The following is a 14,036-nucleotide window of genomic DNA, read 5'->3' as shown; positions in this document are numbered from 1 at the left end:
CCGCTATTGCAGGTACCTGATTAGAGCGGGGTGCCAATTTACAATTTTTAATATTATAATTTATATATATATAATATATATATATATTATATATATATATATCGTTATACAGCGATATGTTGCCTCATGTACATCTTTACATCATTTTTTTTTTATTCGTAATATTTCTAATCGAATGTCACACAATGAATCGAATCGATAACATTATGAATACATTTTCTTCATGCATTAGTATCGATACTTCGATAGTCCGCTTTTCTCACGTTCCATTTTCTACTATATCAGTTATTGCTTCGATCCTTTACTCATTTCATCTTTTCAATTCTTTTTTTTTTTCATTTCTTTCTTATTATCGTTAAACATACTATGCTTTAACGTACGAATAATATCGTTTTGTACATATTTCATGTGTATGCAGCTAATCTTAACTTAACGAACAGACATATAAAAGGTCAAAATTTAAATTGGACGGTGTAATAATTGTTCCTTAGGGAAATAACTAGTGATGATTTTTTTCTTCTTTAATTTTGATTTAATTGTAAAATTCAATTTATTACAAATGCATTTTGCAAATTTTTGATTTTTAGCTCCAGTGGCTACAGCTGCTGTTGCTGCTCCTACAACACTTCTTACACCTGGATTGACAACCGCAATCGCAGCTGCACCCGCTGCTATCACTACTGGTTTAGCGGCTGCCCCTCTAGGACTTAATGGTATAGCCTTGAATGGGATAGGAGCCGTCAAGGTCCTCTAAGGTCTACGCTTGAATTTGTATTACAGAACGATAATTCGATTAAAACTTGATGTTTTATAACCATTATCGACCATGAGATGCATTCGAACATTTGTATCGAATCGGAATCGTCGTTACAATTCAAACAATCTTCTTTGTCACAGAATGTAATCGATTATTCAATAAATGTACAATCGTTATTCTATACTAAGCCTATTGAATCGATATTTTCATTTTATCAATTGTTTTTGAATATTTTATTTATTTAATAATAATAATAATAATAATAATAATCGATTCTTTGATATTAGCAGCATTTGGAATTTAGGATTTGAATAGGTTTGAAAAGAAGGAAACAAAAATAAAATTATTACACTTCAATGTGTATTATATTTAATAAATAAAAATTGAGTGTATACCAAATACGTATAAATCATAATGATAAGTAGAATCGAATTGTCATATTAAAAAATTGGCATTAGCGGTCTAAGAAATTCGGGATAATGAACTATTACCATGCGTAAGAGACACCGATGGGACTGGTATAGGCCATGTGTGAAACAGCTACTGCCGGGGAGTAAGCGACACCAAGAAGTGTGCTTGGTTGAGCAGCAGCAGCTAATGGTGTTGCCAAGGGTGCTGCATGTGTTGCAGCGTATGCTACTGGAGCAGCATGTGCATAAATCGCTGGATTTGTTACACGAATATCAGATTTGCTAGTGCTAGAAAATGGCGTGGAAATTGTTTTTGACTGAGTCGCAATTTGTGCCAAATTTCCTGTGCTACGAAGTATATTGTCAGATGTTGATGTTAAAGCCGCAGTTGTCAAAGAATATTGTCCAGTTGCTTCTGGTAATAATACTCCTCCATTGCACATTGCCAGAGCACAAGCGAGTACTATGATCTGAGAAAAAGAAACGAAACTATTATATTTATGATTATTATAGTTTCATACAATTTTTTTTTCTCTATTTTCTTTTCGTATTTTTAAATATATATATGATACACATATATTTTATTTATTTCATAATATATGTATATACATTTTACAGAAACATAAATTAAGATTCAACATTATTTTTAAAATTAGTATATATAAGTATACTATATTCACTTATTAAATTATTTTACATCGCTTACCTTCGAGAACATTGTGAGTCAGGTAGATTTTGATCGATTCTTTAACAATGTATGAAAGCAAATGTGTGCTGATCCTTTCGTAGCCGAAATCTTATATAGTCGAACCAACTGAAATCAGGTGGGGTACAAGGGCGTATTTCGAACGAGTACCGAAAAATACTTTCGCCATAAGAATATGTAACCGTTTGTGTGCTTTCCTCTGCCACACCCGATTCTCTTTTTTTTTTTGTTCTCCCTTTCAATAATATCGTTAATTTATCTCCTCCGACCTTGGACTAAAAATCCAAATTCGTCGAGTCTGATTACTGTCACAGAAAAAAAACGATTTTATACTTTTACTTTCTTGCTAAAATTTTGATTGGAATATAATATAATAATAAAAATAATAACGTATATACTATTAATAATTAATAATGTTTTATTTATTTTGATGAAATTCTTTATCATTATTTTATAATGATAAATAAAAATATGATATAAATATATATCATCTTCATATTTTTTGCATAATATATATTAAAACAATTTCTAAGTACTCTATCTAACAAAAAATTATAATATATTTAAAAATCAAATTCAAAGAACTTTAAAATTTATATATATATTATAATATTTATATTCTATATGTATATATATATATATATATATATATATAATTAACATCAAATGAAAATTGTAAATAAAATTTTTAAATATATTACTTATTGAATAGAAAATTATTAATTATTTCCCGCCTTTTTTTTGCTTTTCTATCATCAAATAATTGTGTGTTTGTTTGACATGAAACGACATCTAGAGATGCGGCATTTAAGAGATTCGATAAACTTAAAATAAGTTTATGAATGCATATGCATTTGTATATACGAAAAAAAAAATAGTTTAAAATCTTTTAATTAAATAAAAAAGAAAAAATTAAATATTGTTTAAATTATTTTAACTTATTAGAAACAGAAAATAAATAAAAACATAAAGTGAATCCAAATAAAAATATCGAAATATGTATCGTCGTTTTGAAAATTTACGAGATGATCAATTAAAATTGCGCGCATTTGTTAAAGATTTAAATATAGAAGAGGTAATTATAAAAATTATATTTTAACCAGAGTGGGAATATTCGAGCTTAAAGAATAATTTCAACAGCTTATACAACTAGTAGAAAACATTATTTGTCAATTGGATGCTACGAAAATATTAGATGATCTTTTGCAAGCATTTTGTGATTCTGATGAGAGTCAATTAAAACAACGAAAACTTATCGAATATATACTGAAGAGTTTAGGAAAAACTAATATATCTACAGGACAAGCAAATACAATAATTAATTGGATAATTGCTGATTTTCCAAGATATTCGAAACAACATCTTGTCAAACTGGTCGATTTTTGTGTTAAAAATATTTGCAATGATGGTGATGAGTTACAGAGGCAAAACAATTTATATTTTTTATTATTCTTTTCTTCTTTTTTAATATCATATTTTTTAACACTATAACTCTTTTTTTTTTACAGTTGGAAAGATATATTACCTGCTTTATTTGAAGCATTGGAAAATGAGAAATATATTGTTCATGCAGATATTGAAGTATCAGGAATTGAATATAAAACATTAATTGTTAAAGATATATGTAATTATAATTGGAATGTCAATCTTTTACCATCTTTAGCAAAAATGTTTGGGTATATGATTTTTTTTATCATTAAACTTTATGTATATAAAATTTTAAAAATTTAAAAATTATCCAAATTTTTTTTATGTAAAGAGATATGGCATTAGATAAGATAAATCGTAATGAAGTTTTGAAAACATTATGTTCTGCTCTTCCAAATCTTCCTTTGGATCAAGTACCTTCTTTCACATATCAAACATTAAAATTATGCACAAATCGAGATAATCAAAAACTTTTGAGTGCCTTATCTAAGTATTTTAATTTATGTTATTCTAAAACCAATTTAGTCAACAATGTAGATAATTTTGAAAGTATAGGTAAACAAAAATAATTAAATTCATATATATCTATTACATAATATTTTTATTACTATTCTTTTCTAAATATATATATTTGCAGATATAATTAATTTAAGAGAGATACAAGACATTGAAAGCACTGTTTTGTATCATATATATCAAGCTACACAGTTAAATCATGAAAATATGAAAGATTTTATTCGTTTCCTTAAACATGTATCTTATGCTCCAGAATATATATTACAATCATTTATACTTTGTGTTTTAATGTCAGTTTCTGATATATATGAAGATCAGGTACCATAATTTTTAACATATAATCAAGAATTTTGTTGTAATCTATTTTAATGTAAAAAAAACAATATGTTTGATAGATTTTTGAAATATTAAGATTGGCTATTGTCCACAATACTTTTGAAAAAGAAAAGCGACAAAATAGTGCATGGTTAAGGCAACTTTTACCTTCTCCTTGCAATATAATTGATATTATTCAACAAGTCATTGATAGCAGGTCAATTCAATTTAATGTTATTTAATTAATATTATTAATCAATATTTTTTTATACTTTCTTCTAATATTAATTATAATCATTTAATTATTTTATAGCAATAAAGAACGTCATTTAGTATTAAAGGGACTTACTAATTTAGCTTTTACATTAATGAGTGCTGATCAAAAATCAAAAAATACTGCAACAACTATGTGGTGTATAGGATCTGAAATAATACGAGAAATAATTAAAAAACGTCATGAAACAATTCCTATTGTATTACAAGAATTAATTAATAAAATAGTAGCAGGAAATGTGCCAACAGTACATTATACAGGTAGAAAGATAACAATATTTATTACAAAATTGCATCAAATATTATTTATTATCATAATAAAAAGAAATATTTTCTAGATTGTTTAAAATATATGTGTCGTGAATTGTCAATGATTGTTTTGGAGCATCAAACTATGATTATGATCATTCTTGAACGATTATTACTTTTGCAACCTATAGTTGCTACTCAAGTTTTATATGCTATTTTTCCATTAATACCTATTTCGCCTAATATACGAGAAAATCTTTTATTGACTTTAAGAAAAGCTCTTTATAGAAAAGGCACATCAAAACGACAAATGGCAGTTACAGGATTTATTGAGATGTTAAAGTACAAAAAAATGCATTCTCAATATAATTTTAGATTAAGTCAACTTAATTCCTTCGATTACGCAAATAGTTCTAATTCTAGATCAACATTAACTCAAGTATGTATATCTAAAAATTTTAAATGAAAATAAAATTATTAATTTATTGATTTTAATAATAAAAATATAATTATTTTTAATCCTACAATTTAGGTAACTTTGGAGTATAATTCACAACCAGAAAAATCACTTACAGAATATGGTAAAACTTTATGTTATGAAATATTGGATATATTAAAAAAAAGTTTTACTTACGAATTTGAAGTTAGATTACATTTGTATGAAGGTAAGAAAGATTTATTTAAATGACCAATGAAAAACTTATTATTTTCATAAATAATATTATATTTTTAGGCTTATATAATACCGCAATCAAAAATCCTGAAATAGTAGAAATTATATTAGATATGCTTTTTTCACATTTGAATCTCTACCTTCATACAGATGATAATATCTTACCTCCTGTGAAATTAGAATTATGTACAGATAATCATGGTATGGATGTAGTTATGCAAGAACCTATTGCTCAATTGATATTTGCATTACAAAAAATATATATTAATGCAATTACAAAGAATTCAAGTATTTTTGAAAAAATATATAATATTTTGGAATCATTATGTAAAAAAATGACAATTATAGAATTAGAACATTTAAATTTGGTAATTAAAATTTTATTTTAGTTTTAAATTCATTTAAATCTAATAATTAAAATTTCAATATAGAGAAAATAATATAAATATGTTAATATAAAAATAAATTATCTTAGGAGCATGGAACTGATTTTTTTCATGGAGAATCAAAATCACAGGTAAAACTAAAAAATCTTAGCATGGCTATTGAGATTTGTGAAGCTTTAATAGCATTTAGAATTGGTGAATGGTCAAAAGGGAATGATAAAGTTCTGGATAATATCAATGATTTATTTAAAGCATACACACGTTTGGTGGATTTTATTAAAATGGTAAAATGATCAATATATTTCATTATTATATTTTATTTATATTATATTATATATATTAAATATATAATATATTTAATTTTATATATTATTATATGTTAAAATGTTAATATATTAAAAGTCATATAAATTTTTTAGCAATCTACAAAAATGAAAAAAACTGATAATAAAAATAAGAAGGATAAAGATGTCAATAATACAACTAAAAAATCCATTAAATCAAATAATATAAAAATTCCAAATACTATTATGGATTTAGATGTGATCCGTCAAAGTTTGTTACTTTTATTTTCGTAAGTATAATAATTGAGTGAGTATTATTAAGATACTATTATTAAATCATTCTAAACGTTTCCACGGTTTTAAATTATTAAAGAAATATTTTTATATAAAATTCCAATATCAGAAATATTTTTTTATTCAAATGTTATCTTTAATAAAGTAAAAGTCGAATAATATTATAAGAATATAATTATTATTGGATTTAAAATTAATAATTAATTATTGAATTATTATCATTGAACTGTGGAAATTTTTAGAATGTATAGTACAGTAAATCTAATTGCAATTTCTAAACAGACAGTCAACTCAAAATGATAATATACTTCGAAAAAATCATAATTTCTGTTATTATATATTACAAATATGTGAACAACTTTTACAACGGATAAAACTGTCTATAAAAGATATTTCTCAATCGCAAAATCATCGATATCTAAATACATATATTGATATTGGAAGGTGAGTTTAAAATAAAAAAAATGTTCAATATTAAATACTTTGAATCTCACTTTTTTATATTAATTAATAATAATGAAAGTATTTTTATTATTTAGATTGCTTTATAAACATTTCATACAAAATATAATTAATGCTCTTACAAATGATGCACAAGTAACTATATTAGCTTTGCAATGTTTCAAAGAAATCTCTTATTGTGTATGTACATTATTATCATTCGAGTTACAGACATTTCTCAATTCAATTTGTATGTATTTACATAATAATTTATTATATGATAATTTAATATATACTTTTTATACAATTTTTTGTATAATTTTATTTATATTTTACAGTTGAAATACAATCTAAGAAAGATACAATATCTAAAGATATTAATTTTCAATTACAAGAAATTATTTTTTCATTAAAGGAATATTTGGAAAAATTTCTTACAGAAGACATGAATGATGATGATAAGAAGAAAGTGTCATGTTTACTATTAGAAATAATGGAACAATACACATACAAAATTAATTTTGAAAATTACAATTCTGATAAGGTTGGTGTATTGTAAAAATGATTTCATTTCTATAGGAATATATTAAGATATAAAAATTATTATAACTATAAAAATTAATTTTCAATTAGAAAAAAAAATTATTTTCTAAATATAATTTTTTATTTCTATGTATATTTTTTTTCATAAAAGATGCTAAAATGTATAAAAAAAATGATTCAAATCGAAAATATTCAAAGTTCTATTGTTCCTGCAATCTTGCAATTTTTTTTACATTTAGAAGAACATACACAAGAGTATGGAGAAACGTTAAATGAAATTTGTATGGAATTATGTGAAAAAGTTGGAACTATTGATGGTGTAAGTATATTCTTTATTTTACAATATTCAAAATTTTTTTATTTCACATTGATTTTTATTTTTATCAAATATAGACTGAATTAATAATGAATAGAATATATAAAATTATACGCGAAGATACTATATTACAAATTTATATTGTATTAAATAATCACATTAAACAAAAGTTGGATAATGCTTCATGGTTGTTGATGCGATTAAAAGCAGAAGACATCATAATTCGAGCACCTGGAACAATTGATGAAGTATGTAAGTATAAATTTGAAATATCAAATAAAAATTTTACAACAAAATAGAAAATTAATTTATAAATTGTTTTAACAGTAAATAATAATTTAAAAGAAAAGGAACGAAATTTATGTAAACAACTATCCTATCTTGCTCAAGTACTCCAAACATTAGCTAATATATCAATTGAATCAAGTCCATGTATTGACAATACTTTTAAAAATTTGCAATATTTATATCATTTACTTGGAAACTTTACAAAATATTTTTACACAAAATCAAATATTCAAAATGCAGCATTCCAAGCAGTTAAGTATGTATTGCATATATATTATTTTACATAATTAATAATTTATATATTATTGAAATTGAGTATAATGTGTATAATGATTGTAGATTCATTCAACTGGTACAATTAGCTGGTAAACCATTAAAATCTACTTTTTATAATTTAGTAACATATGTAGAGGTATGTTTTTTATTTTTATAAATTTTTTATCAATAATATTAATATATATTATATTAATAATATTAATAATATTATTAATAGTGTATTTATTTTTGTCAAAAAAATTAGGAAAATCAAAATAAATTACAGTCAAAATTTGATTCTTATGCACAAAGAAATAAAATTTTAAAAGAAACTAAAATAATACCTCGCGTAGTATATGAAATTGAACAATTTAATAAAGAAATATTATTACTTGGCAAAAGAACGGGTGTAAGTATTAAATCAAAGTATTAAATAGTTTATTCATTCATTCATTTTGTATTCACATAGAATTCAATGATTTATATGATTAGATACCATTAGAAAATTACATGAAACGCAGCATAACTAGAGATTTTAGAATAAAAAATCCAGAATTGGTAGAAGGACTTGAGAAAATGGATATAAGTATGGTAATATCAGCTAAAGAATATATTATATATTAATTTCATTAAAAATATTAGCAATATTCTAAAATATTTTTAATTTTCATAGCTTGCTTCAACAAGTCCAGAAAACTCTGAAAATGAAAACCCTATTTCAAATACAGATGATTTGAGCGATAACGACGATAATACAGTACCTTCAAAAAAACGATGTAGAACAGAAGATTGAAATATTCTTATTTAAAATTTGGGTTAAAAGAAAAAAAAAAAAAGAAACAAAAATTAAACATATTTTGTTTTTAGATTCACTTTTTTCTGTATGATATATTATGTTTACTTATATGAATTATTTTCTATACCATTTGCACATCCTATTGTTCTAACCAGGCCACTAAACAATGGAATTCGTACGAATTGTAAAGAATTTGAAATTGTATTGTTTATGGAATTGTCATATTTATAAAATTTATGCTACAAAATCCAATGGTCTATTGAATCCTCCTTTTCTATTCATGTATTGTCTATACTTTCTTTTAAGAATAACATGTACAGCTCCCACATCATTTCCTTCAACTTTTTTGCCCTTAGTAGTATCAAAACCACAAAAACCCATTATTCTCATCATTTCTTGTTCTTCTGGTGTTTTTCCTTGAAGATCAGCTTCTAAATATTTTAAATGAATAAAATATTCAAAAAAAATATTAAAAAATTAGATCTTTTCAAATTCATATTTTTTTAATATTAAATCTATATACCTGTAATAACAGGACGTTCTGTTGTAGGTTTTAATTTGGGTTTAGGTCTATCTCTTTCTCTTGATCTAGATCTACTATATGAACGTCTGTGCCTATCTCGTTCACGGTCACGATCCCTTTCTCTTTCTCTCGATTTTACTCGATCCCGTTCAACAGATCTAAAATGATTTCAAATTTATGTTATCATTTATATAATATTTTATATAATTTGATTCCGTAATAAGTTATAGAAAAATACCTTCGTCTTCTTTCACGAGAACGTCTTCTTCTTCTATCTCTGTCTCGTTCACGTTCCCGATCTCGATCTCGAGATCGATCTCTTCTTCTTCCTGGAGAAGGTGAACGACTACGTCCCATAGTACGTGTTGTTTATAATTGAGATAATAATAATGTAACAAGAATTATTGAATGTATATACATATGTTTTTATATTTCAGTATTTCAAAATACTTTTTATTGGATATATGGTTAATAAAACAAAAAGGTTATGTTTACAAACACTAAATATGTATGTTTAACAGTTATATTATGTTATTAATATTTTTATTTAATTTGTTTGTACCATACACAAAATGAATATGATTCTATAATTATAATACTATAATATATAATAGTAGAAACCAATTGTAAAATAGATAATTTTGTAGTAACAGGCAACTACATGTCTTTTTCAATGGGTACGTATGTATCTCTAAAAAGTAATCAACATAATGTTCGTATTATGTATTTATAATTGTTTCAAAATTTTGATATTTAATTATACTTAATAATCTTAACTTAATAATTATCTAAATCATAAAGAATTTGTATCAAAAAATTATTTATTTAATGGAATTAATATTATTCAATTACTGTGTAAATCAATAATTAAGAAATATCATTTGTACTTAAAATATTAACAAGATAAATCAATTATTAATAATTATTAACGCTTTGCAATTGGAAAAATCTGTTATTTTGGAAATTTCGGCTATTTATAAATCTTAGATTAGAAAAAATTAATTTAATTATATGAATCAAACACATTACAATTCGTATATAAAAATATCTTCAAAAATTATATATAAAATAAAAATATATAGATTTGTCTAATATTAACTTTTAATTTATAATCATTATTATAAAATATACATATATTAAAATACAAATTAATGTTTTTTTTATTAATAAAAAAAAATAAATTTAAAAATATAGAAATACTTTTTATAGGTTTGTGAAAATATTAGAATATTATAATTTAATATATGTATATTTTTAGATTTATTATAGAAAAACCGAATTGTGAGGAACAAAAGGAATATATATAAGTATATATATAAATAAATATATATATATATGTGTATGAACAAAAATAGCTCACAGGAATTTGCATCATGAACTTTTTGTTCAACTGACTATGTACGATTTGGCTAACTTTGCTAGTTGTAGCTACCGTTATGCTATTTATATTCGTTTATTAGATTTAATCTTAAATACGACGTAACTGAAAGTGAATTTGTTTAAAAACATCTTGTATCTATTTTAATAATAATTTTTATCAAATAGAAGCGTGCAAAGTTTTATATTATATTAAAAAAAGGAAGTCAATAATGAAAAATTCTAAAAGAGGAAAATAATTTTTTCAAATAATTATTTGTAATTTCTTGTGAACATTTCGAGACGATTCGAAGAGGAGGATATAAGAGGCCGACGACCGTTTCTGCATTGCGTCATTAAGTTTTAATCGTTCAAAGAAACGGTCTCATTTTCTGTGTAATCGTGTCGTGAAAAATTTTGTGCTTAATTATTTTATAAGTTAATAAACTTTATTATTTTTACATAATTAAAATGGTAAGAAAAATGTTTATTTTTCTAGGTGAATGACTATTGAAATAAATATAAAAAAATAATAAAAAAATATAAATTATAATAAAATAAAATCAATAATTTAACTAAGTAATAGATCATTTAAGATTTAGGATTTCATTTATATAATGTTAGATTGAAAATAATTATTGAAATATTGACAAATAAAAAAAATAAATTTCATTTTCTCATAATTTCCTCTTTTTTGAAAAAGAAAGTGGTTTGGAATTTAGATAAATAATAAAAATTAGATAAGGAAAAAAAAAAAAGAAAAACTTTTTTCTTTCAAAAATAGAATTTTAAATGTTATTTTAGCGCGAGTGCATATCTATTCATGTCGGGCAAGCTGGAGTCCAAATTGGAAATGCTTGTTGGGAACTCTATTGTTTGGAACATGGAATACAACCGGATGGACAAATGCCATCTGATAAAACATTTGGCGGTGATGATAGTTTTAGTACTTTTTTCAACGAAACCAGTTCTGGCAAACATGTACCTAGAGCAGTATTTGTCGATTTAGAACCTACAGTAGTTGGTAAGAGAAAAAAAGAAAATCATTAAATCATTTAATTATTAGAGATTAATGATAGAAATATTGAGATTTTTTTTGTTTTTGTAGATGAAGTTCGAACTGGAATATATAAATATCTTTTCCATCCAGAACAATTGATCACTGGCAAAGAAGATGCAGCAAATAATTATGCTCGTGGTCACTATACAATTGGCAAAGAAATTGTCGACTTAGTCATTGATCGAGTACGCAAATTAGCAGATCAATGTACCGGATTACAGGGATTTCTTATTTTTCATTCATTCGGTGGTGGTACTGGATCGGGATTCGCTTCTTTATTAATGGAGCGTCTTTCTGTTGAATATGGAAAAAAATCTAAATTAGAATTTGCGATATATCCGGCTCCACGAGTCTCTACAGCTGTTGTTGAACCATACAATTCCATTCTTACTACTCATACGACTCTCGAGCATTCAGATTGCGCTTTTATGGTCGATAATGAAGCAATCTATGACATTTGCCGACGCAATTTGGATATCGAAAGACCAACTTATACTAATCTTAATAGACTGATCGGACAGATTGTTTCTTCAATAACAGCGTCATTGCGATTTGATGGTGCTTTAAATGTAGATTTAACCGAGTTTCAGACAAACTTAGTTCCTTACCCAAGAATTCATTTTCCTTTGGTTACTTATGCTCCTGTAATATCGGCTGAAAAAGCATATCACGAGCAACTTTCGGTCGCAGAAATCACTAACGCATGTTTCGAACCAGCAAATCAAATGGTCAAGTGTGATCCAAGACACGGAAAATATATGGCTTGCTGTATGCTGTATAGAGGAGATGTCGTCCCAAAGGACGTGAATGCAGCGATCGCCACTATTAAAACAAAACGAACAATACAATTTGTTGACTGGTGCCCAACTGGATTCAAAGTTGGTATAAATTATCAACCGCCAACGGTTGTACCGGGTGGAGATTTAGCTAAAGTACAACGAGCTGTTTGCATGTTGTCTAATACAACAGCTATTGCTGAAGCTTGGGCTCGACTTGATCATAAATTTGATCTCATGTATGCTAAAAGAGCTTTTGTTCATTGGTACGTTGGCGAAGGTATGGAAGAAGGTGAATTTTCTGAAGCTCGTGAAGATCTTGCAGCTCTTGAGAAGGACTACGAAGAAGTTGGCTTAGATTCGACTGATGTAGAGACAGATGCTATTGACGAATACTAAATTGAACCTACTCATATATTTCCATATATTATTTAATTTAATTAATTTTCTACCATTTTTCTCTAATATCCAATTTAGAGTTTTATTTATAAAGTCTTTTCTTCTTCTCCTCTATTTTATCTTGCAAGTGATAAATACTTTTATTACAATATTTATAATTGAATTAAACTTAATATTAAAACATATCAAAATATATGGATATAATATAATGATGATATGTTATAAGAATGACATTAAAAAAGATTGTATAATAAACAGAATTTGAATTAGGAAGAGATATGAGAAAGGATATGGATATAACAGGAATAGAAAAATCAAATATCCATACAATCAAAATATTGTATAATAAGACAAGGAATTCTTTTCACATCTTTTCTCGTCAATTAGAGACGTATTTCTTTTGTCTTGTTTTATTGCATTACACAAACGGGGCTGGGGAGGCAAAATTAAATAGCGGATTAAATAGTTCAGCGCGACGCTTTAACAAATTAAAAACGTAAAAACATTAACAGTACAATATAGTTTCTTATTGTAGACGTAATGCGATGGCAGTCTTGAGTCCTGGAAAGATGCTGTGATTGTTGCATGATTATTTTAATTTTCAAATTTCTATATTCTATTTCCTATTTTCTATTTTCATTCGTTTCCGGTATATGCATTTTTGACTCGCTTTGCGATCTTCGACTCTTCTCTGTCTCGCGGATTAATTCTTCATTCAATAATTGTTCTTTTATTTGCGATAAGCTTTTGCTCCTGGCAGTGTCTGGAAATAGAAAGCGGAAACAAAAATCTTTCATAAAATACAACTATTTCTACTTATGATGCAATAAAACACAAGAGACGTATGACTTTCGGAAACGAACAAACAAAAAAAAAACTACATAAGTATTCTAAACGATAACATGTGATTGTATAAATATTATTATAGCAATCATTGCGACTATAAGATATCTATTGTTGCAACTATGCGAATTACAATAGCGCCAACAGCT

The 14,036-nt window shown here is 25.3% G+C and overlaps 6 protein-coding genes across 14 annotated transcripts in view; 3 read left to right on the top strand and 3 right to left on the bottom strand.

Moving 5' to 3' along the window:
* The window catches only part of LOC102677237 (testis-specific gene A8 protein-like), a 2,018-nt gene extending 1,080 nt beyond the window's left edge, over window positions 1-938 (top strand). For all 3 annotated transcript variants that reach the window (XM_006608086.2, XM_006608088.2, XM_006608087.2), the window contains exon 3: window positions 588-938. In XM_006608086.2, coding sequence (XP_006608149.1) covers window positions 588-754 — 167 coding nt within the window. In that variant the 3' untranslated portion in view covers window positions 755-938. The remainder of the gene's footprint in view (window positions 1-587) is intronic.
* A 166-nt stretch (window positions 939-1,104) lies between these two features.
* LOC102677087 (cuticle protein 76-like) lies at window positions 1,105-2,245 on the bottom strand. Its single transcript, XM_006608085.2, has 2 exons — window positions 1,874-2,245; window positions 1,105-1,637 (listed from the first exon to the last, which is right to left on the bottom strand). The coding sequence occupies exons 1-2, from the start codon at window positions 1,883-1,885 to the stop codon at window positions 1,245-1,247; spliced, it is 405 nt and encodes a 134-aa protein (XP_006608148.1). The 5' UTR covers window positions 1,886-2,245; the 3' UTR covers window positions 1,105-1,244.
* Window positions 2,246-2,652: 407 nt separating this feature from the next.
* LOC102681482 (Fanconi anemia group I protein) lies at window positions 2,653-8,970 on the top strand. 2 transcript variants are annotated; one of them, XM_031511212.1, is made up of 22 exons: window positions 2,658-2,948; window positions 3,014-3,297; window positions 3,382-3,549; window positions 3,633-3,856; window positions 3,939-4,135; window positions 4,213-4,349; window positions 4,446-4,666; window positions 4,744-5,093; window positions 5,187-5,319; window positions 5,388-5,695; window positions 5,803-5,997; window positions 6,133-6,287; window positions 6,574-6,735; window positions 6,831-6,982; window positions 7,071-7,276; window positions 7,427-7,594; window positions 7,669-7,843; window positions 7,919-8,135; window positions 8,219-8,291; window positions 8,400-8,543; window positions 8,627-8,725; window positions 8,808-8,970. In XM_031511212.1, exons 1-22 carry the CDS (start codon window positions 2,871-2,873, stop codon window positions 8,925-8,927), a joined length of 3,966 nt encoding a protein of 1,321 aa, XP_031367072.1. In that variant the 5' UTR covers window positions 2,658-2,870; the 3' UTR covers window positions 8,928-8,970. The 2 variants fall into 2 exon arrangements, with proteins under 2 accessions (XP_031367076.1, XP_031367072.1); XM_031511216.1 differs by lacking the exons at window positions 8,219-8,291; window positions 8,400-8,543; window positions 8,627-8,725; window positions 8,808-8,970 and having other exon boundaries at window positions 2,653-2,948; window positions 7,669-7,839; window positions 7,919-8,054.
* Window positions 8,971-9,002: 32 nt separating this feature from the next.
* LOC102676079 (U4/U6.U5 small nuclear ribonucleoprotein 27 kDa protein) lies at window positions 9,003-10,129 on the bottom strand. The gene is made up of 3 exons (XM_006608079.2): window positions 9,692-10,129; window positions 9,454-9,611; window positions 9,003-9,361 (listed from the first exon to the last, which is right to left on the bottom strand). Exons 1-3 carry the CDS (start codon window positions 9,808-9,810, stop codon window positions 9,165-9,167), a joined length of 474 nt encoding a protein of 157 aa, XP_006608142.1. The 5' UTR covers window positions 9,811-10,129; the 3' UTR covers window positions 9,003-9,164.
* On the top strand, window positions 9,994-13,921 carry LOC102676260 (tubulin alpha-1 chain-like). 2 transcript variants are annotated; one of them, XM_006608081.2, is made up of 3 exons: window positions 9,994-10,130; window positions 11,614-11,833; window positions 11,918-13,921. In XM_006608081.2, the coding sequence occupies exons 2-3, from the start codon at window positions 11,716-11,718 to the stop codon at window positions 13,042-13,044; spliced, it is 1,245 nt and encodes a 414-aa protein (XP_006608144.1). In that variant the 5' UTR covers window positions 9,994-10,130; window positions 11,614-11,715; the 3' UTR covers window positions 13,045-13,921. The 2 variants fall into 2 exon arrangements, with proteins under 2 accessions (XP_006608144.1, XP_006608143.1); XM_006608080.2 differs by lacking the exon at window positions 9,994-10,130 and adding an exon at window positions 10,805-11,283.
* The window catches only part of LOC102676668 (protein hu-li tai shao), an 11,733-nt gene continuing 11,077 nt past the window's right edge, over window positions 13,381-14,036 (bottom strand). For 3 of the 5 annotated variants that reach the window (XM_006608082.2, XM_006608083.2, XM_006608084.1), the window contains one exon: window positions 13,381-13,807. Coding sequence is in view for 1 of the 5 variants with exons in the window: in XM_006608084.1 (XP_006608147.1) it covers window positions 13,775-13,807 (33 nt within the window). In the remaining 4 variants the exon portion in view is untranslated. The remainder of the gene's footprint in view (window positions 13,808-14,036) is intronic. The other 2 variants (XR_420653.1, XR_420654.1) reach the window with 1 other exon arrangement.

This window comes from Apis dorsata, unplaced genomic scaffold (genome assembly GCF_000469605.1).
Source record: "Apis dorsata unplaced genomic scaffold, Apis dorsata 1.3 scaffold_29, whole genome shotgun sequence".
Classification (NCBI taxonomy): Eukaryota; Metazoa; Arthropoda; class Insecta; order Hymenoptera; family Apidae; genus Apis; species Apis dorsata.
The sequence above is the reverse complement of the archived record's forward strand: the minus strand, read 5'-3'. Positions and strand labels throughout refer to the sequence as shown.